General features: G+C 40.5%; 1 protein-coding gene across 3 annotated transcripts in view; it reads left to right on the top strand.

Annotated features, from left to right (window-relative positions):
• ACOX1 (acyl-CoA oxidase 1) overlaps positions 1 to 20,337 on the top strand; it is a 36,161-nt gene extending 15,824 nt beyond the window's left edge. For all 3 annotated transcript variants that reach the window (XM_058284759.2, XM_058284760.2, XM_071210814.1), the window contains 10 exons: positions 1,985 to 2,104; positions 2,250 to 2,365; positions 2,677 to 2,846; positions 13,648 to 13,810; positions 14,245 to 14,435; positions 14,704 to 14,883; positions 15,012 to 15,117; positions 15,198 to 15,341; positions 15,480 to 15,686; positions 16,296 to 20,337. In XM_058284759.2, coding sequence (XP_058140742.1) covers positions 1,985 to 2,104; positions 2,250 to 2,365; positions 2,677 to 2,846; positions 13,648 to 13,810; positions 14,245 to 14,435; positions 14,704 to 14,883; positions 15,012 to 15,117; positions 15,198 to 15,341; positions 15,480 to 15,686; positions 16,296 to 16,346 — 1,448 coding nt within the window. In that variant the 3' untranslated portion in view covers positions 16,347 to 20,337. The remainder of the gene's footprint in view (positions 1 to 1,984; positions 2,105 to 2,249; positions 2,366 to 2,676; positions 2,847 to 13,647; positions 13,811 to 14,244; positions 14,436 to 14,703; positions 14,884 to 15,011; positions 15,118 to 15,197; positions 15,342 to 15,479; positions 15,687 to 16,295) is intronic.
• The last annotated feature ends 399 nt before the right edge of the window (positions 20,338 to 20,736 follow it).

Raw genomic sequence — 20,736 nt, 5'->3', positions numbered from 1 at the left:
CATGTGTTAGCATAGTTTGCCTTCCCATCATTTAAAATAACTTAGAATTTAGTATTCCACTATTGGGTTAGTCATTTCTGCATAGTCAAGTATTTAAATTGTTTTCAAGTTTTTATTATAAATTGCTTTGATTTATAATAAATCACAAAGTATTTAAGTATCTTCTTACTTCCATTTTGAATTATTGTCTTGGGATTTCCCCATTTCCCATCTCCAGCCCAGCCCTGGCCATTTGTATTCTAGTTTCTGACTATAGATTTTCATGTTCTAATTATTTAAGTGAGATCATACAGTATTTATCCTTTTGTGTCTGGCTTATTTCACTCAACATGATGTTTTCAGGGTTTATCCTCATTGTCACATGTATCAGAACTTTACTCCTTTTTACAGCTGAATAATATTCCAATGTATGTATATACCATGTTTTGTTTATCCATTCATCTATTGAATAACACTTGGGTCACTTCCATCTTTTGGCAACTGTGAACAATACCATTATGAACATCGTTGTGTACATATGTGTCAAGTTCCTGTTTTCAGTTCTTTTGTGTATATATCTAGAAGTGGGATTGCTGGGTCACATGGTAATTCTATACTTAACTTTCTGAGGATCTGCCAAACTGTCTTCCACAGCTGCTGCACCATTTCACATTCCCATCAACAATGAAAGAGTGTTCCTTTTCCTCCCCATCCCCTCCCAACACTTACTTTCCTTTTTTTTTTCAGTAGTAGCCATTATAGTGGCTATGAAAATGGTATCATTAGGGAAATGCAAATCATTTGATATTGAACATCAGTTCATGTATTATTGGCCATTGTATTAGTCAGCCAAAGGGGTGCTGATGCTAAATACCATAAATCTGTTGGCTTTTATAAAAGGGTGTTTATTATAAGGGGTAAAAGCTTACAGTTACCAGGCCATAAGCTTAAGTTACTTCCCTCACAAAGTCTTGCCACATGTTGGAGCAAGATTGCCACCGATCTGCAAGTCTTCAGCCTTCCTCTTCCTCTTAAGCCTCCGTGGCCCCAGCTTCTTCCAGTATCAGCTGCAGGCTGGGATAAAGTCTCCTCTCTCTCCCAGGACTCGTTTCTCTCAGCTCAGCTGCTCTGCTTTCTACAAGGCCAGCTGTAAACTATCAGGCGAACTGCTATTCCCTCTTCCTGTGGCCTCTGCCATATCTAGTGGAGCCTTCTCTCTTTCCTCACATATCTGCTTCTTTGTGTATTTATTTTCTGGGGCTCCAGCATTAAAACTCCAACCTCCCTTCTCTGTGGTGCAGTTTTTCTAAGTCCTTGCCTACCAAGGGGGCGGGGAATCAACATCCTACTGATGTGGCCCAATCAACACCTTAATCATTATTTAATCAAGTAAAAGTGAAACCTCTGAATCCAATATAATCTAATATGCCCAGAGGAACAGACAAGTTTACAAACATAATCCAATATCTATTTTTGGAATTCATAAACAATATCAAGTTGATATAGCCATTAGTATATCTTCTTTGGAGAAATGTCTATTCAAGTATTTTACCCCCTTTTTAATTATGCTATTTGAGATGTGACAGTACATTTAAAAAAGGTAAACACTTTTGGATATACTAACCAAAAACTTCTTTTCATGCAGCACTATGCTGTAGAACATTCTGCAATAATAGAAATATTCTCTCTTTGACGTTCAGTACAGTAGACAATAGCCACAAGAAGCGAGTAAGCACTCAAAACGTGGTTAGTTGACTGGGGAATTGAATATTTTATTCATCTATTTTATTATGACTAATTTAAATTTAAGTAGCCACATGTGGCTACTGTTTCAGATGGACAAAGCAGCCTTAAGACAGAAAAGGGAAATAATTTAAATTAATGTTCCTGTGGTTATACTAAAATTACTAAAATTTTCTGTTTATAAATAAATAAATAAATAAGACATAAGTAAAGCAAATAAAAGAATGCTTGCTCACCTCTCTTGTTCTCTTTGATGTTGCAGTTGGAAAGACTTCAAATCATGCAATAGTTCTTGCCCAACTCATCACTAAGGGGAAATCTCATGGATTACATGCCTTCATTGTACCAATTCGTGAAATAGGGACCCATAAGCCTTTGCCAGGTACAAATTATTCATCTGATATTATGATTAAAAATTAAACTCTTACCACTTTCTTCTGCAAAAAGTGTATTGTACAACTAAAGAGTGGGGAAGCCAGGAATTCCAGAGCACAAACATCCTGTGACTTTCCTTTGATCTCTGGTAGGTATTACCGTTGGAGACATTGGCCCCAAATTTGGTTATGATGAGATGGATAATGGCTACCTGAAGATGGACAACTATCGTATTCCCAGAGAAAACATGCTGATGAAGTATGCCCAGGTATATTTAGACAAAATAGGAGCAAAGATGTCAGGCATAGGGGTTTCAGTGGTTGTTGATAACCACGGGATTCGAAGGGTCTCTTTTTTTGGAAGGTAACATATTTTACCTCCAAAGTTTCTTTTATTATGACAGTAAAATCAGAAGCAGTTGACAGGTGTGAAGAGCATGTTCTTCACATGCATTAGACTCACCTGGAGGGCTCAGCCCCACCCCTCCTGCTGTTCCAGGGATACCACTTTGAGAACCACTGGCCTAAATGACACTTGGATCTAATAGAAGGATGCAGTGGTCCCATGGTTTTCTTCCAGGTCAAGCCTGACGGCACGTATGTGAAACCTGTAAGTAACAAGCTGACCTATGGGACTATGGTGTTTGTCAGGTCCTTCCTCGTGGGAGAAGCTGCTCAAGCTTTGTCTAAGGCATGCACCATTGCCATCCGATACAGCGCCGTGAGGCACCAGTCTGAAATCACACCAGGGTAAGGATGGGGTCTGAGATGGGTTGAGTACTGGAGACGTGACGGTTGTCGTCCTTCAAAAATCAAAATTCCCAAATGTGGTATAGAGAAGATAAATTGACTATGCAAAATTAGCTGGACTGGCAGTGTACTGAGCCTGCCACTTTATGTCTAGACTCCCTTAAGTGGAAAGATCACTTTATTTTTTTTAACCTTCTAATAGGAACAGTAATAATATCATTTGAGATCTATAAGTGAAATGCTCACAACACTGAAGGCAGCATAAAAATTCTAATTACTACCAGCTATAAATTAAGTACAGTGTAAGTGGCATTAAACTTAATTCCCTTCTGTGTTCATGGCAATAGTTAATTCCTACTGTTGCCTTTCACATGGGAGTGACTCTGCCAGTCTGTTTACACTGAAAGAAGTTGATGGGAGCAGGACTTACACTTCAAAATATTCAACTATGTATTTGGCCTTCTCCAAAATTATGGTAAAAATGTAGTTAATTCAGCCATCTAGTGACTGAATAACTTTTTTTTTTTTTTTTAACTTTTTAAAAAGATTTATTTATTTCTCTCCACCTCATTGTTTTGTGATCACTGTCTGATCTCTGTGTCCATTCACTATGTGTTCTTCTTTTTTTTTTATTATTATTATTATTTTTTTTTAATTACATTAAAAAAAATATATGAGGTCCCATTCAACCCCACCGCCCCCGCCCCCCACTCCCCCCACAGCAACACTCTCTCCCATCATCGTGATACATCCATTGCACCTGGTAAGTTCATCTCTGAGCATCACTGCACCCCATAGTCAATGGTCCACATCATAGCCCAGACTCTCTCACGTTCCATCCAGTGGGCCCTGGGGGGATCTACAGTGTCCCGTAATTGTCCGTGAAGCACTATCCAGGACAACTCCACGTCCCGAAAACGCCTCCACATCTCATCTCTTCCTCCCGTTCCCCACACCCAGCAGCCCCCATGGCTACCGTTCCCACACCCATTTCACATTTCCTCTGTGGACATTGGATTGGTTGTGTCCATTGCACACCTATGTCAAGTGAGGGCTTAGATTCCACATGGGTGCTGGATGCACTCTTCCCGCTTCTAGTTGTAGACACTCTAGGCTCCATGTTGTGGTGGTTGACCTTCTTCAACTCCATGTTAGCTGAGTGGAGTAAGTCCAATAAGTCAAAGTGTAGGAGCTGAAGTCTGTTGAGGCTCTGGGCCTGGGTGTCATATTATCAGTCCAGAGATTCAAATCCCCTACATATATCTTAAACTCAGCACCAACTACAATTCCAATAAAGTAGCATGCAAGTCTTGTGAAAAGAGATCCCCTCTGAGTCCATTTCCATCACGCAGAAACACCAGCTCCAAAGAAGGGCCATCTGTCATGGCAGTGAACCCCTTCTGCCATGACCATAGAACCCGTGGGTCTCTTTATCCCTCAAAAGAACCAATACCTGGGGTTGTAGCTACCTTATCTGTCTCTTAGACTCTGTTCAGTTGTACATAGGGGTATTCCTTCTGACAACCTCCAGACTCTTTTTTAGAGACTCACAGCCTTATAATCTCATTTCTCCTTTCCATTTCCCCCTTACATTAGGTCAAACCACTTCCCAAAGTCATGTTATTATATGTAGACAGGTATATTCTGCTGTTCCGCATTGAATCTTTAATTCAAGGTCATTTTCTAGTTGCTTCTTCAGCTGGTATGTGGTAGTGATCCCTCGGTGCCAGGGAGGCTCATCCCCGGGTGTCGTGTCCCACGCTGGGGGAATGCATCACATCTACACGCTGAGTTTGCTGTGAGAGTGGCCACATTTGAGTAACATGAAGGCTGTCAGGAGGAAACCCCCAGGCACAATGCTACTCTAGGCCTTGTTCTTATTGCAGGTGCATAGGCTCAAAAGTGTAGCCATTAGTATCAAGAGCCCACTGTTGGGCCCTCCTTCCTTCCTGGTTCTTGCCGTTGCACCTGGAGGATTGCCGCTGCTCTCCCAGGGCCCACAACAGTGACCCCCCGGCCAGGAGCCCAGTACCCCCCCAGCTGTTGTTTTTAATTGTTTCCACTATGAGTATATATAGACATTACCATATACCCTGGGCATATGCCCCGTATAACTCCCTGTCAACCATATATATCCTGTCAATAACATCCCATATCAGTATTCCTCCGCTGCCATTGTTGAACCACTCTGTGATCCAAAACTTCCCGTAAAGTGAATCCCAACATAATGTCAGCTTCAGAAGAGTCTTAGATCACCAAAATTCATATATACAATATACAGTATTTCCCCAGATCCACCATAAAACCTTTTCCCTTCCTCAGCAATAATCTTTTAACTTATTCATATCATATTTCCTGAAACTGATGTACAGATTCCGAAACTATAGTTTTCAAACAAGGTAACATTTGTGCTTACTATGTGGTCCATACTTTAGGTTGTACAGTTTTCTAAATTTTTTAGTTATCTTATGTTTTGTCTTATGGTTTTCATTATTAGTCTGTCGTCCCCTATATGTTTTTGGTGTAATATTAGCTGTTTTATATTCATCCTCGTGTACTCTCACATAACTCCTCTTTTGCCCCCTTATTTACCTTTGTTCTATCCATTGCACGTCCATTTTCCCCTCCCCTTAGGGCCCACAACGCCTGCCAATCTAATGCCCTGGGAGCCGTCCTTTCTCACGAGAGATACAGTTCTCTCTATTCGACGGCATTAGTCTTCCCCAGGATATGGGTCCACCCCACCCAATGGTAGAACCCACCTTGGCAAAATGAGCCTTCAGCTATTCCCTCCGGAGTCCGTCCCGCATCAGACCATACCCCCTGAGCGTCCTAACCAGGTGACCCTCCTATTTATACTTTGATACGTTTTACTCAACATTTAGTTCTCATCGAACTTCTGGCACTCTCCCATGTTTGTATGTTGCCCCTCCCTCCCACCTATTTCTTGGACCATATTACCCCTCTTCCCATCCCCAGCCCCCCTCAAGCCCAGAAAACCCCACCCGAAGGTAACCCCTTGCCCCCATTTTGTCCCTTCTTTGTGCTCATACTTACCCCCAGCTCATCACAGATTCCACCCCTACAGACATTAACTCACATCCTTCCTCCACCCCCCGATTTCCAGTAAGCCACTTTTCCAGACTCTAGCTCTCTGAGGCAGTTAACTTATTTCATATCATTGAGGTCATATAGTATTTGTCCTTCAATGCCTGGGTTGCTTCACTTAACATAAGATTCTCAAGGTTCATCCATGTTATCACGTGCGATTGTAGTGTATTGGTTCTTACAGCTGAGTAGTATTCCATTGTGTGTATATACCACATTTTATTGATCCACTCATCTGTTGATGGACTTTTGGATTGATTCCAACTTTTGGCGATGGTGAACAATGCTGCTATGAACATTGGTGTACATATATCGGTTTGTGTCCTTGTTTTCAGATCTGATGGGTATATACCCAGCAGTGGTATTGCTGGGTCATATGGCAAATCTATGGATAATTTTTTGAGAAACCGCCAAACTGTCCTCCAGAATGGTTGGATCCTTCTGCATTCCCACCAGCAATGGATGAGTGTTCCCCTTTCTTCACATCCTCTCCAGCATTTGTATTCTACTGTTTTTTTCATGGCTGCCAATCTTATGGGAGTAAGATGGTATCTCATTGTAGTTTTGATTTGCATTTCCCTGATAGCTAGGGATTTGGAGCATTTTTTCATGTGCTTTTTAGCCATTTGTATTTCTTCTTTGGAGAAGTGTCTGTTTAAATCTTTTTCCCATTTTTTAAATGGGTTGTTTATCTTTTTGTTTTCGAGATATATGAGTTCTTTATATATGCAAGTTATAAGTCTCTTTTTTTTTTTTTTTTTTTTTTAAAGATTTATTTATTTTTTATTTAATTTCCCCCCCTCCCCTGGTTGTCTGTTCTTGGTGTCTATTTGCTGCGTCTTGTTTCTTTGTCCGCTTCTGTTGTCGTCAGCGGCACGGGAAGTGTGGGCGGCGCCATTCCTGGGCAGGCTGCTCGTTCTTTTCACGCTGGGCGGCTTTCCTCACGGGCACACTCCTTGCGCGTGGGGCTCCCCCACGCGGGGGAAACCCTTGCGTGGCACGGCACTCCTTGCGCGCATCAGCGCTGCGCATGGGCCAGCTCCACACGGGTCAAGGAGGCCCGGGGTTTGAACCGCGGACCTCCCATATGGTAGACGGACGCTCTAACCACTGGGCCAAAGTCCGTTTCCCAATAAGTCTCTTATCAGATATATGGTTGCCAAATATTTTCTCCCATTGTGTGGGTTCCCTTTTTACTTTCTTGACAAACTCCTTTGAGGTGCAGAAGGCTTTAATTTTGAGGTAGTCCCATTTATCTATTTGTTCTTTTGCTGCTCGTGCTTTTGGTGTGATATTCATGAAGCCATTTCCTATTACAAGGTCCTGTAGATGTTTCCCTACACTACTTTCTAAGTCTTTATGGTCTTGGCTCTTATATTTAGGTCTTTGATCCATCTAGAGTTGATCTTTGTATAAGGTGTGAGATGGTAATCCTCTTTCATTCTTCTACATATGGCTATCCAGTTCTCCAGGCACCATTTGTTGAATAGGCCATTCTCTCCCAGTTGAGAGGGTTTGGTGGCTTTATCGAATATTATATGGCTATATACATGAGGTTCTATATCTGAACTTTCAATTCAATTCCATTGGTCTGTGTGTCTCTCCTTATGCCAGTACCATGCTGTTTTCACTACTGTAGCTTTGTAGTATGTTTTGAAGTCAGGAAGTGTGATTCCTCCTATTTCGTTTTTCTTTTTCAATATGTCTTTGGCTATTCGGGGCCTCTTTTTATTCCAAATAAATTTCATAGTTAGTTTTTCTAGTTCCTTAAAGAAGGCTGTGTTGATTTTTATTGGGATTGCATTGAATGTGTAGATCAGTTTTGGTAGGATAGACATCTTAATAATATTCAGTCTTCCTATCCATGAACAGGGAATATTCTTCCATTTATTTAGGTCTTCTTTGATTTCCTTGAACAATCTTGTATAGTTCTCGATGTATAAGTTTTTTACCTCTTTAGTTAAATTTATTCCTAAGTATTTGATTTTTTTATTTACTATTGTGAATGGTATTTGTTTCTTGATTTCCTCCTGATCTTGCTCATTATTGGTGTATAGAAATGCTACTGATTTTTGCGCATTGATCTTATAACCTGCGACTTTGCTAAACTCATTTATGAGTTCTAGGAGCTTTGTTGAAGATCTCTCAGGGTTTTCTATATATAGGATCATGTCATCTGCAAATAATGAAATTTTGACTTCTTCCCTTCCAATTTGAATGCCTTTTATATCTGGTTCTTGTCTCAGTGCTTGAGCCAGTACTTCCAAGACAATGTTAAATAGGAGCGGAGACAATGGGCATCCTTGTCTTGTTCCTGATTTTAGAGGGAAGGATTTCAGGACTTCGCCATTGTAAACAATGTTGGCTTTAGGTTTTTCATATATACTCTTTATCATGTTCAAAAAGTTTCCTTGTATTCCGATCTTTTGGAGTGTTTTTATCAGGAAGGGGTGCTGTATTTTGTCAAATGCCTTTTCTGCATCTATAGATATAATCATGTGGTTTTTTTCTCTCAATTTGTTTATATGGTGTATTACATTGATTGATTTTCTTATGTTGAACCATCCTTGCATACCTGGGATAAATCCCACTTGGTCATGGTGTATAATTCGTTTAATGTGTTGTTGAATACGATTAGCAAGTATTTTGTTAAGTATTTTTGCGTCTAGGTTCATTAGAGAAATTGGTCTGTAATTTTCCTTTCTTGTGGTGTCTTTGTTTGGCTTTGGTACTAGGGTAATGTTGGCATCATAGAAGGAATTAGGCAGTGTTCCTTCTGTTTCGATTTTTTGGAATAGTTTCAACAGGATTGGTGTTAGTTCTTTCCGGAATGTTTTGTAGAATTCACCTGTGAAGCCGTCTGGCCCTGGGCTCTTCTTAGTTGGGAGATTTTTAATGACTGATTCTATCTCTTTGCTTGTGATTGGTTTGTTAAGATCATCAATTTCTTCTTTCGTCAGTATGGGCTGCTTATGTATTTCGAGGAATTTGTCCATTTCCTCTAAATTGTCATTTTTGTTGGAATATACTTTTTCAAAGTATCCTCTTATGATAGTCTTTATTTCTGTGGGGTCAGTGGTGATATCACCTTTCTCATTTCTTATTTTGTGTATTTGCATCTTTTCTCTTTTTTTCTTTGTTAGTCTCGCTAAAGGTTTGTCAATTTTGTTGATCTTCTCAAAAAACCAGCTCTTGGTCTTGTTTATTTTTTCAAGTGCTTTCTTATTTTCTATTTCATTCAGTTCTGCTCTTATCTTTGTTATTTCCTTCCTTCTTCTTCCTGTTGGGTTACTTTGTTGTTGTTTTTCTAATTCCTTCAAATGTGCAGTTAATTCTTCAATTTCTGCTCTTTCTTCTTTTTTGATATATGAATTTATGGCTACAAATTTCCCTCTCAGTACCGCTTTTGCTGCATCCCATAAATTTTGGTATGTTGTGTTATCATTATCATTTGTTTCAAGGTAGTCATTGATTTCTTTTGAGATTTCCTCTTTGACCCACTGTTTTTCTAAGAGTGTGCTGTTTAATTTCCAAATTGTCGTGTGAAGTCTGGGTCTCTGTCCCTTGCAAATTTCCAGCTTGACTCCACTGTGGTCAGAGATATTGTTTTGTATGATTTCGATCTTTCTGAATTCATTAAGCCTTTCTTTGTGGCCTAGCATATGGTCAATCTTGGAGAATGTTCCATGTGCGCTTGAGAAAAATGTATATCCTGCTGTGTTTGGGTGTAATGATCTATATATGTCTATTAGATCCAGCTCTTCTAATATACTGTTCAAATGTTTTGTTTCTTTAGTGATTCTCTTTTGAGATGTTCTGTCCAGAGTTGATAGTGGTGTATTAAAATCCCCCACTATAATTGTAGATGCACCTATTCTTTCACTTAGTTTTTCCAGCGTTTGCCTCACATATTTAGAGGCGCCCTTGTTAGGAGCATAAATATTTATGATTGTTCGATCTTCTTGACAGATTGTCCCTTTCACTAAAATATAGTATCCTTCTTTGTCTCTCACAATTGTTTCGCATTTAAAGTCTATTTTGTCTGATATTAATATAGCTACTCCTGCCTTTTTTTGGTTGTTGTTTGCTTGTATGATTGTTTTCCAGCCATTCACTTTCAACCTCCATGAGTCTCTGGGTCTAAGGTGTGTCTCTTGTAGGCAGCATATAGATGGGTCGTATTTCCTTATCCATTGTCCCAGTCTGAATCTTTTGATAGGTGAGTTTAATCCGTTGACATTCAGTGTTATTACGTTTAGAGAGTTATTTATGGTAGCCATATTTTGGTTGGATTTGTGTTTGTTATATTTTGTTTGTATTATTTTATTTTCCCCTTCTATTTTTGTCTTTCTTGTTGCTTTTACACTCTCCTCCATCTCTGACTGTCCTGTTTTTTCCTTTCTTCCTGCAGAATTCCCTTAAGAATTTCTTGAAGGGGAGGTTTCTTGTTGATATACTCTTTCAGTTTCTGTTTATCTGTGAATATTTTGAACTCTCCATCATTTTTGAATGCTAGTTTAGCTGGATAGAGTATTCTTGGTAGGAGATTTTTTTCCTTTAGTACCTTGACTATATCATACCACTGCCTTCTTGCCTCCATCGTTTCAGATGAGAAATCAGCACTTAATCTTATGGAGTTTCCCTTGTATGTGATGGTTTTCTTTTCTCTTGCTGCTTTTAGAATTTTTTCTTTGTCTTGAGCATTGGATAATTTGACAAGTATATGTCTTGGGGTGGGCCTGTTGGGGTTTATGACCAGTGGAGTGCGCTGTGCTTCTTGGATATGTACATCTGTCTCTTTCAGTAGATTTGGGAAGTTTTCATTCATTATTTCCTGCAACACTCCTTCTGACCCCTTTCCCTTCTCTTCTCCTTCTGGAATGCCTATAATACGTATGTTTGAGCGTTTTGCGTTATCATTCAGGTCCCTAAGTCCTACTGGATTTTTTCTACCTTTTTTTTGACCACTTCTACTATCTGTTTGATTTCCAATGCACTGTCTTCCACATCACTAATTCTCTGCTCTGCCTCTTCTAGTCTGCTGATATTTGCTGCAAGTGTATTTTTGATTTCTTGAATTGTGGTGTTCATTTCCATCATATCTGTTATTTTTTTGCGCATGTCTGCAATTTCCCCTCCAAGTGTTGTCTTCACGCTGTTAACCTCTTTCATTACTTCATCAAATTTGTCGGTGATAAATGTTCTGAGATCTTTCATTGCTTGTGCGAAGTCCTGCCCCCCTTCCTGATTTTCAGTTTGTTGATTGGATTCAGCCATGTTTTCCTGATTACTGGTTTGGTTTGTAGATTTTTGTTGCTGTCTTGTCAACATTTTTTCTTGACGGGTTTAATCAGTTCCTTAGCTTCTTTGTCTAGTCTTGGAGATTAATTAGCTGTTGTTTTTGCGTAAGTGTTATATCTTCTCTTTGTCACTTTGTTCTTCTTATTCCAATTTCTTATTGCTAGTTAAGCTCACTTTAAAGGAAAGTATTAGTGCTGGGGAAAGTCAATTGTGTAAGGAAGTTAAAAGTGTGAAGTAGTATTGGTGATATATGTTTACAAAGCAACAATATGAGTTCTGGGAGGATGGAGGTTAGATCATGTAAATTGTGTAGAGTTATAGTAGTAGGAAAGTACCTATAATGAGGTAGATGACTGAATATGGGAGGAATGTGGTACATACTAAGAGGCTATTGTTTTCGTGAGAGAGGGAAAGAGAAAAGAAAGGTAATAGTTTCAGGGACGAATACCAGATGGAAAACTAAACAAAGGTATTAGAAATTAAGAGTTAGGCACTTTGTGGATCAAAGAAAGGGAGATGGAATATAGGAGAGATAGCAGATGGTGGAGGATATCAAGTTGTAGGGGAAAGGGGATAGTGTAGATAGGCTAAATCTATTCACAGAGAAATGAGGCAGTGGAGGGTGAGGAAACCCAGCAAATGTGAGGTATTTCCTGTAGGACCTATTGTATTGTTAAGGTAAAATAGTATAAGAAGAATATTGGGAGGGGAAACGGACTTTGGCCCAGTGGTTAGGGCGTCCGTCTACCATATGGGAGGTCCGCGGTTCAAACCCCGGGCCTCCTTGACCCATGTGGAGCTGGCCATGCGCAGCGCTGATGCGCGCAAGGAGTGCCGTGCCACGCAAGGGTGTCCCCCGCGTGGGGGAGCCCCACGTGCAAGGAGTGCGCCCGTGAGGAAAGCCGCCCAGCGTGAAAAGAAAGAGCAGCCTGCCCAGGAATGGCGCCGCCCATACTTCCCGTGCCGCTGACGACAACAGAAGCAGACAAAGAAACAAGACGCAGCAAATAGACACCAAGAACAGACAACCAGGGGAGGGGGGAAAATAAATAAATAAATCTTAAAAAAAAAAAAAAAAAAAAAAAAGAAGAATATTGGGGACAAGAAAGAGAGGATTGAAAAAAAAAAAAAAAGAACAACAAGAACAACAACAACAACAAAAAATAAAAAATAAAAAAAAATAAAAAATAAAAAATAAAAAATAAAAAAAACAAAGAACAGAAACCCCGCCGCCAGGCTCGGCTGGGCTCAGCTGGGCTCCGGTCCCCCGCCCGCCGCCCGCCACGGCTCGGCTGGGCTCGGCTTTCCCGCCCGCCGCCCGGCACAGCGTGGCTGGGCTCGGCCCCCCTGCCCGCCGCGGCTCAGCCGGGCTCGGCCGGACTCGGCTTCCCCGCCCACCGCCCGCCGCCGCGGCGCAGCGCGGCTCGGCTCTCCCGCCCGCCGCCCGCCGCGGCACGGCTAGGCTCGGCTGGGCTTGTCTCCTTCGCCCGCCGCGGCACAGCGCGGCTCGGCTCTCCCGCCCGCCACCCGCTGCGGTGCTAGCTGCCTCGGCTCCACCTACCCAAGGAGGGAGTCCTCCACACGTAGCTGGGATCTCCGTGTATATTTCTCAGATGGATCCTCTCTGTTACCTTCCCTCCAAATCGATGTCCAGACACCTCCGGACCAGGAAAAATCCCGAAACAGCCGGTCCCAAAGAGTCTCCGACGCCTCCCAGCCGATTCCCCCCAGGAGCTAGTAACCGGGAAGTTCACTCAGCCGCCATCTTGCCTCCCCCTCCTGAAAAGTCCCAAATTATATCTTATAGACCAGTCCTTTCCGTTACCTTCCCACCAAATCGATGTCCAGACACTTCCTGCCCTGAAAAAATCCTGAAAAAGCCTGGTCCCAGAGAACCTCCAGCGGTGCCCAGCTGCCTCTTCCCAGGAGAGACGGCAAGGCAAGCTCACTCAGCCACCATCTTGCCGGAAGTCTCCTGAATAACTTAAATATTGCTTTCCTCCTGCAGTTAATTAAATGATCTTGGTTTTGTATCTTGTTCTAAGATACAGTTTCCTTAATCATACTGGAAAGATTAAGAGACATGAGTTTCATAGCTAGAAAATTCTGCTCACCTCCAAGGCAGTACAAGAGAGTAGTGAAGGGCATGATCTCTGGAGCCAAAAGCTACATATAAACTGAGGATCTGCCTCTTATTAGCTGTGTTTTCTTGGGCATGTTCTTAACCTCTCAATTTTCCTATCTGTAAATGGGGATAATAATAATAGCTATCTCACAGGGTCTTTGTGAGGATTAAATTAATTAATTCATAAAAATGCTTAGACTAGAGTCTGGCACATGGTAAGTTCTATATGCATGTTTGCTTACTTTTTTCTTTTCCTGTATACTTTAGTGAGCCAGAACCACAGATTTTGGATTTTCAGACCCAGCAGTATAAACTCCTTCCACTCCTGGCCAATGCCTATGCCTTCCAGTTTGTAGGCACATACATTAAGGACACCTATCATCGGATTAATGAAGGCATTGGCCAAGGGGACCTGAGTGAACTGCCTGAGGTACGTGTTTGGCCTCATTTATTTCTGGGCACTCTTTTGTTTCATAGTACCCGTTGGATAATGTCCACAGCAAACAAATGTTAGGGCTTCCTGCAAAGAATCCACATATTCTTAAGAGGTGCAAAATGTTTTCTGGTTGAAAATGGATTTAGCTATGGCGAAATGTGGTTTTATCTTTGTTTCAGAAGTGTGGCATCATGTTGATCATTTGTCATTCAAGAAGCTTAAGTGGTAACTTTACTGACAAGTAGAATAGCTCAGAAAGGACCATGAAAAGTTACTCATTTAGACTGATGAACCAGCCATGCTTCTCCAGTTTAGTGATGATTTAAAAAGTGACTAGCTGCTGCTAGGTGAGGATTAGTGTTTCCTCACTGGAGCTCAGACTGTCAGCACCACAGGTGTTCTGACAGGTTTTGCGTGTCTCCCTTTAGCTTCATGCCCTCACTGCTGGGCTTAAGGCATTCACCACCTGGACAACCAATGCTGGCATCGAAGCCTGCCGGATGGCTTGTGGTGGACATGGCTATTCCCACTGCAGTGGCCTTCCACGCATTTACGTCACGTTCACCCCAACCTGCACCTTCGAGGGTGAAAACACTGTCATGATGCTGCAGACGGCCAGGTGAGGATCTAATTTGTGATTTCTCCTTTCCATTAGGAAAAGGTTTGAATCCTTCTCACGACTTCCTACTCCCATGTTTTCTCTTCACATTGTGTTTGTTTTTGGAAGACATAGTTTTGCCTTCCATCCTGACCCACTGTTTTTATCTTGGGGTCAGCTGAAGAGTATGAAATTCCCATCATATGGCTGAAAAGTCATGTCAAAAGTTAGTTTTATTTCTATTTCACAAGAAGCATAATTATTAAAAGCCTGTGTACTGCTGTTTTAGGTTCCTGATGAAAAGCTATGACCAGGTACACTCAGGAAAGTTGGTGTGTGGCATGGTTTCCTACTTGAATGACCTACCCAGCCAGCGCATCCAGCCGCAACAGGTAGCAGTATGGCCTACTGTGGTGGACATCAACAGCCCCGACAGCCTGGTGGAAGCATATAAACTCCGAGCAGCCAGGTGAGCTCACCCTTCAGCGCTAGATTAGGGGGCTCTGTGGACCTCTGGAGCTGGAGGCCTGGTGGACAGAGAAAGTTGTATTATTGATAATTTCCTCAGAACTCAGATTTTCCTTTATTTCTTAATAGGTTGGTAGAAATTGCTGCAAAAAACCTTCAAACTGAAGTGCTTCACAGAAAAAGCAAGGAAGTAGCATGGAACCTAACTTCTGTTGACCTTGTTCAAGCGAGTGAGGTCAGTGATAGTTCTCTCTCTCATTCTCTTTGTGTTTCGAATTTTTTTGTAAGACGATCACACTCTTTTCTTTTTTCCAGGCACATTGCCACTATGTGGTAGTTAAACTCTTTTCAGAAAAACTCCACACAATTCAAGATGAATCCATCCAAGCTGTCTTAAGGAATTTATGTCTCCTGTATTCTCTGTATGGAATCAGTCAGAAGGCAGGGGATTTTCTTCAGGTCAGCAATTTCTAAGTTTAAGGGCTGATTTTTTGTTGTAGAAAAGTAATTGTGATCTCTTTATTAATTATGTGTGGTATTCATGCATATATATATGTGTGGATATGTATATCTATATTGTTTGTTTGCTTCTTACAGGGAGGCATCATGACAGAGTCTCATATCACCCAAGTAAACCAGCGCGTAAAGGAGTTACTGACCGTCATTCGTCCCGATGCTGTTGCTTTGGTTGATGCATTTGACTTTCAGGATGTGGCACTTGGCTCTGTACTGGGCCGCTATGATGGCAATGTCTATGAAAACTTGTTTGAGTGGGCCAAGAAATCCCCACTGAATAAAACAGAGGTAAAAGTCAGTGATGTCTCACCTTATTAAAGTCTTTATTTAAATATTAAGGAGGAAGGACCTCCAGAAAGTGATTCATCTGCAGAAGGTTTAAAAGTACTTGAGGCCACTCTCTGACTTTATTTAAGCAACAAGTATGGAAGGGAACTAGGTCATCCCTGCAGTAAGCTGGTTTTTACTTCCCTTGAATATTTAATAACTAAATGAAAAATCTCCAACATATGCAAAAGTAGGATACTATAGTATACCTACCTCCATGTACATGCCTTTTGTTGAGCTTAAATAACTTAACAGCCATTTGCTTTTCATCTGTACCCCCTACCTCTGCCCTCCAGGGATTATTTTGAAATAACAATTTAAGACTCATAACATTTTATCTAAAACTATCATAGTACGTATCTCTAAAAGGACTGTTTTTAGGCATATAACTATAATACTGTTTTCATACCCAATCAATGTCCAGACTTCCCCAGTTGACCCTGTCTCTCTTTTTTTATGATTTCTTTGAATCAGGATCCAAATAAGATCCAGGTAATCTGATTAAAAATATGCTGTTTTAATTTGCGACCTCTTGTTACCAGTAATTTCTTCCTTTTCCCTTCTCTCCAGGTCCATGAATCTTATTACAAGTACCTGAAGCCACTGCAGTCCAAGCTATGAAGTGTCATCATGATGAATTTAATCTGTTCCAGATGCAAAATGCACAACTTTCTTCATACTAGACACAAACCTCTGGCGTGGAATCTTTATCGAATTTGTACAGCAATAGAGCCGATGATAAATTGACCTCTTTCCTCTTTTTATAAATGAAGAAAAAAAATGAATAGATTTCGAGATTAAATGAAAAATGGATGTGTTTCACATGTAATTAATACTGAAAGAGACCCATTAAGCATTCAGAAAAAGCTTTAAGAAATGCAGTATGACTTCTCTTTGTAATGCTGCTGATCTCAGTGGGCCATAACTTTTGATAATTAGCCGAATTTAACTACAAAGTAGTTAATCACTGGATATATAAGTTTTTAAACAAATGTATTTTTAAAATGGGATAATGCTCTTCTAGGCTTTTCTGCTCATGTGGTATATATAGCACTCCTACCCTGGGTCCTGGCTAAAAAGCAGGACTGAAGAAGTGGGACTGGAGGAAAGAAACAAGTCAGAAGGCTCAGTGTTGTGAGCTTGTGCTAGAAAAATTTTCTGCCTGCTTGCCTTCATTTGCCAATGTACTGCTCCTTTCTAACTATTCGTAGTATCATTTTCCAACATAGGAACTTCCTCAGCACAAGTCGACTACAGGACCATTGTGTTGTGTAATTAGGAATTTATCTTCCTTTGAGGGATCCCTAAATTTCAGTCCAAAGCACTCCATCTCCTTGAGAAGGAGTAGGTAGCAAAGTAGTCTCTACACAGGACTTTTGTCAATTGATGGGCCCTCAATCAGTGGTCTTTGTGCCCTCTCCTCTCCTTCTTTCACTCTCCCTCTTTTGAAAAATATGCTACAGAGGGAAGAGGGGAAAAAAATCACAGCGCCACCTTAGAATAGCTATAGGGAACACTCACCTATGGTACTGACATAACTTTGGTGACCCTATTACCTGGACTTGGGGTGAAAATCCAAATTTCAAATACTCTGTTATCTCGGCATGAGCCTTTAAAATGCTTGGAGGTTACAGTATTTGGCATTTTTAAAAAAAGCATTCTGGTCAGAAGTAGCACAGAAATATTTTAACCATGTGTTCAAAGAGTTTTGGTTCAGAAAATATAATCATTGAAACTATGGAAACTATGGCTAAAAGATAAATGGAGGTTTCAACAATCTGTTTCTTATTATTGTATATCTGGAGTTGTTTTCAGTGTGTTTCTAGGAGCTTTATCTGAATTGCTAAATTGTCCTTTCAGTTAAAATCTAATTTGCACAATCATTTGATATCTAAAGTTTAAATGTATCTCTTATTGAATTTTTTCCTTAATATCAATGTAAAACAATAATAGTCACTTGATTTGTTGTTTTTTTTACTGTATCAGTGATAATCTTCCTTGTGAAACCAGTTGTTCTTGAATCAGTCTTGACAATATAGTATAACTCAGTAGAAATGTAATTCTTCGAGTATCGTATCACTCTCATCTTAGGACTTGACATACTCTCCCCTAGTGTGCTGGAAATGAGACTTTACAACAGAAATACTGTATGTTAGAACAAGCATTGATCTTTCCTCCAGGAAAACTAATTGATGATTATGTTAAGAATGAAGGAGAAAGCATTCTGTGTTAACACTCTCATTTGGGTACACCTTGACAGAAGTTCAGATTCTGGGAAATAACAAAGTGTTTAATACTGACCTGTTAAATGTAGAATTATTTCAAAAGTAGCATTTAAGTACCTTATTTGCAGGTGAATTTCTGTGGGAAGGATCTAAGGGTATTGGAGATGAAACCCAATCTAATCCAGCTGCATAGATCTAGGATCTTAGCAGAATCTTATCTACAGAACATAGCATTGCTAAATAGCAGCTTATCTTCAGAACATTATCTTAAACTGGAACATCAACTATATTGGCATGCTTTCTGAAGGTTTGAAGAGGTTCCAGACAAAGGAGTCACCTTCAATCCAGCACCTGGAGTTTTATTCAAAAACTAAATCTAGGAGCCAGTGTAGCTCAAGTGGTTAAGTGCCGGCATATCACATATGAAGTGCTGGGTTCAATCCCTGGGTATCTAAATAAATAAATAAAAATAAAAACCCATTGTTTGATACCGCTTTTGTTAAGATTGGAACTTTTATCTTGAACTTTATTCAGTGTAATAAAAGAACAAAGACATAGTAAAACTTCATTAATTTGTACTATTAAGAGAGAAAGGGCATGCCACATAATTAAACATTAAATTATGAAGAATTTAACAATACAGGCTTACTAGGTTTAGGTGACACTACAAACACAAAAGGACTGAGACCTGCTGAAAACAGTAACTATAACTCAGCTCTAATACAGTTGGAGCAGTAAATGTGAGCTTCTGTCATCTCACAAGTTCTTGGCAGTGCTGGGTACATAGTTGTTGGCTGTATGTTCATTTAAGTGGCAGATCCAGTTTGCTCTTCCTATCAAGTAGATTTGCCGTTTGGTTCAGTTGCGTTCTTTTGTGAGCCTTTATCACAAAAAATGCAAAGATAAATTTCAACTTGGTCTTCTCCAAAATGACAAATACTGAGTAGAATTAATGAAGTTTTTCTATATTAGCTTTTGTTAGATAATAATCATATAAGCCTTTTTAAAAAGTCTTCTGAACAGTATACAGAGTTGAAAATTTGAGGATCAATAGAGATGTTTTTGCTATTTGTAACAGAGGAAGGCTGATTTTCCTCAAGGGTTTGGAGCTCTACTTTATGCTCTACTAGACACATACTAGGTGTATTTCAGTGTTTGGAAACTAGTGACCTCAAAGCACAATTGGTCCAAAAACCTTTGGGGCCTTAATGTTCTTATCTATAGAACATAACACTGCTAAGTATCTGCTTAGCCTTAGAACATTACCTTAAATTGGAACATTAACTATGTTCCTGTGCTTTGTGAAAACACTGTTGTGTAATTTCAGGCTACATAAATCTAGAGGCACTTTATAGTTCCTAAAGGATTTTAGATCTTAATTTTTGGATTTTGTTCAACTTTGGCTGAAGAAATACAACTCTCCAAATTCATGATTCTAGATTTCTCTGGGAATTATGTTTTGAGGGAATGCCTGGGGTGTTGGGATGTATTCAAGCAGTAGCTGCTACTGCAGTTGGAAGAGGAGCAGTGCCAGGAAATTGGTTCTTTTATCTGAGACCCAGAGTCTTTTATTGATTCTTCTCAGATAAAGGTTTTGATCATTTTCACGGAATAATGCAGGATGATTATCTCAGCTAATTGTTTACTACACCATTCTTGGAGGATTAGGCCAAGTCACAATGTAAATAACTATTTGAAATAACTTTTCAATTTAAAATATTGATGATGGGGTTTTGCTTTTAGCTATTCAAACTTTAAAACATTTCCAGTACCTATTCCTATGGCCTGTGTTAAACATAGACACCTGTAAGGAACTTTTAGAGTCATCAGATGTTAGCTGTTGCAGATCTGTGCAGCCCTATTTTCCAAGAATGGTTTTATTTTTGCCTATTAGTGGACTATTGGTTGTCTTGGGAAACATGCAAAACTGGGAGTCATTTTAAGAATTCTGAACCAAAATAAAAATTGTTAGCTACAATACTGTTAGCTGTTAAATAAATGGAGTATTATTAGGTTGGAAATATGTGAACTTCCACATAATACTCAGGCTACTGGCTACTGTTTTGTAAACACCGTCTTATTTCCAACTCCTGTGGATTCAATGAAATGCCTTGTATCCTCTGGAGTGTGTAATTACTTTGCAACTTTTTTACTGTTGTGGTTTGAGTTTCGTTCCTACTTGAACAAGATGCATTTAGCATGTATAGACATGTCATGTGGGGGTGGGAGTACCACGCCCGGAGCTAGAGCATGCGTCATGGTCAGACCGCGATTACCCGCCAGCTCTTCTTGGCCAGCGGAGTGGTTAAGCCAACCACAAATCCCTCTTTCCTCTGTGAATTTCAACAGCCCTTAATAAAATTTGTAATTAGCACACACAAGAAAAAGTGTACGTGTCTTCGTTGACAGAGGTGTTGGGTTTCATCCTGCTTTCCAGCTCTAATTTTGTGATTGAACGGTAAGGTCACAGCCGCTTTGCGGCGTGGGACAGTCATTTATGCATTCACACACCACCTTTCGATATTTACACATTTCTCGCCGTCTCCCTAGGCCCCCACGCCACGTCAGCTCTCGGGAGAATGTTTGAGGAACTTATCTAAAAAGAGTTCCATTTCGAGGCCCAGTCCCAGGGGACCCGGACGAGAAAAGCGCTGGCCATTGACTCTGGCGTCCCTCCTCCCGAAGTGGCATGGAGGCAGCTCCTAGCAACGCTCGGAACCGCGAGCACAGGCTCGGCCCGGTCTGACGGCCTCTGCGCGGTACCCTGGGAGATGTAGTTCACCTCG

Source organism: Dasypus novemcinctus, chromosome 21 (genome assembly GCF_030445035.2).
Source record: "Dasypus novemcinctus isolate mDasNov1 chromosome 21, mDasNov1.1.hap2, whole genome shotgun sequence".
NCBI lineage: Eukaryota > Metazoa > Chordata > Mammalia > Cingulata > Dasypodidae > Dasypus > Dasypus novemcinctus.
The sequence above is the reverse complement of the archived record's forward strand: the minus strand, read 5'-3'. Positions and strand labels throughout refer to the sequence as shown.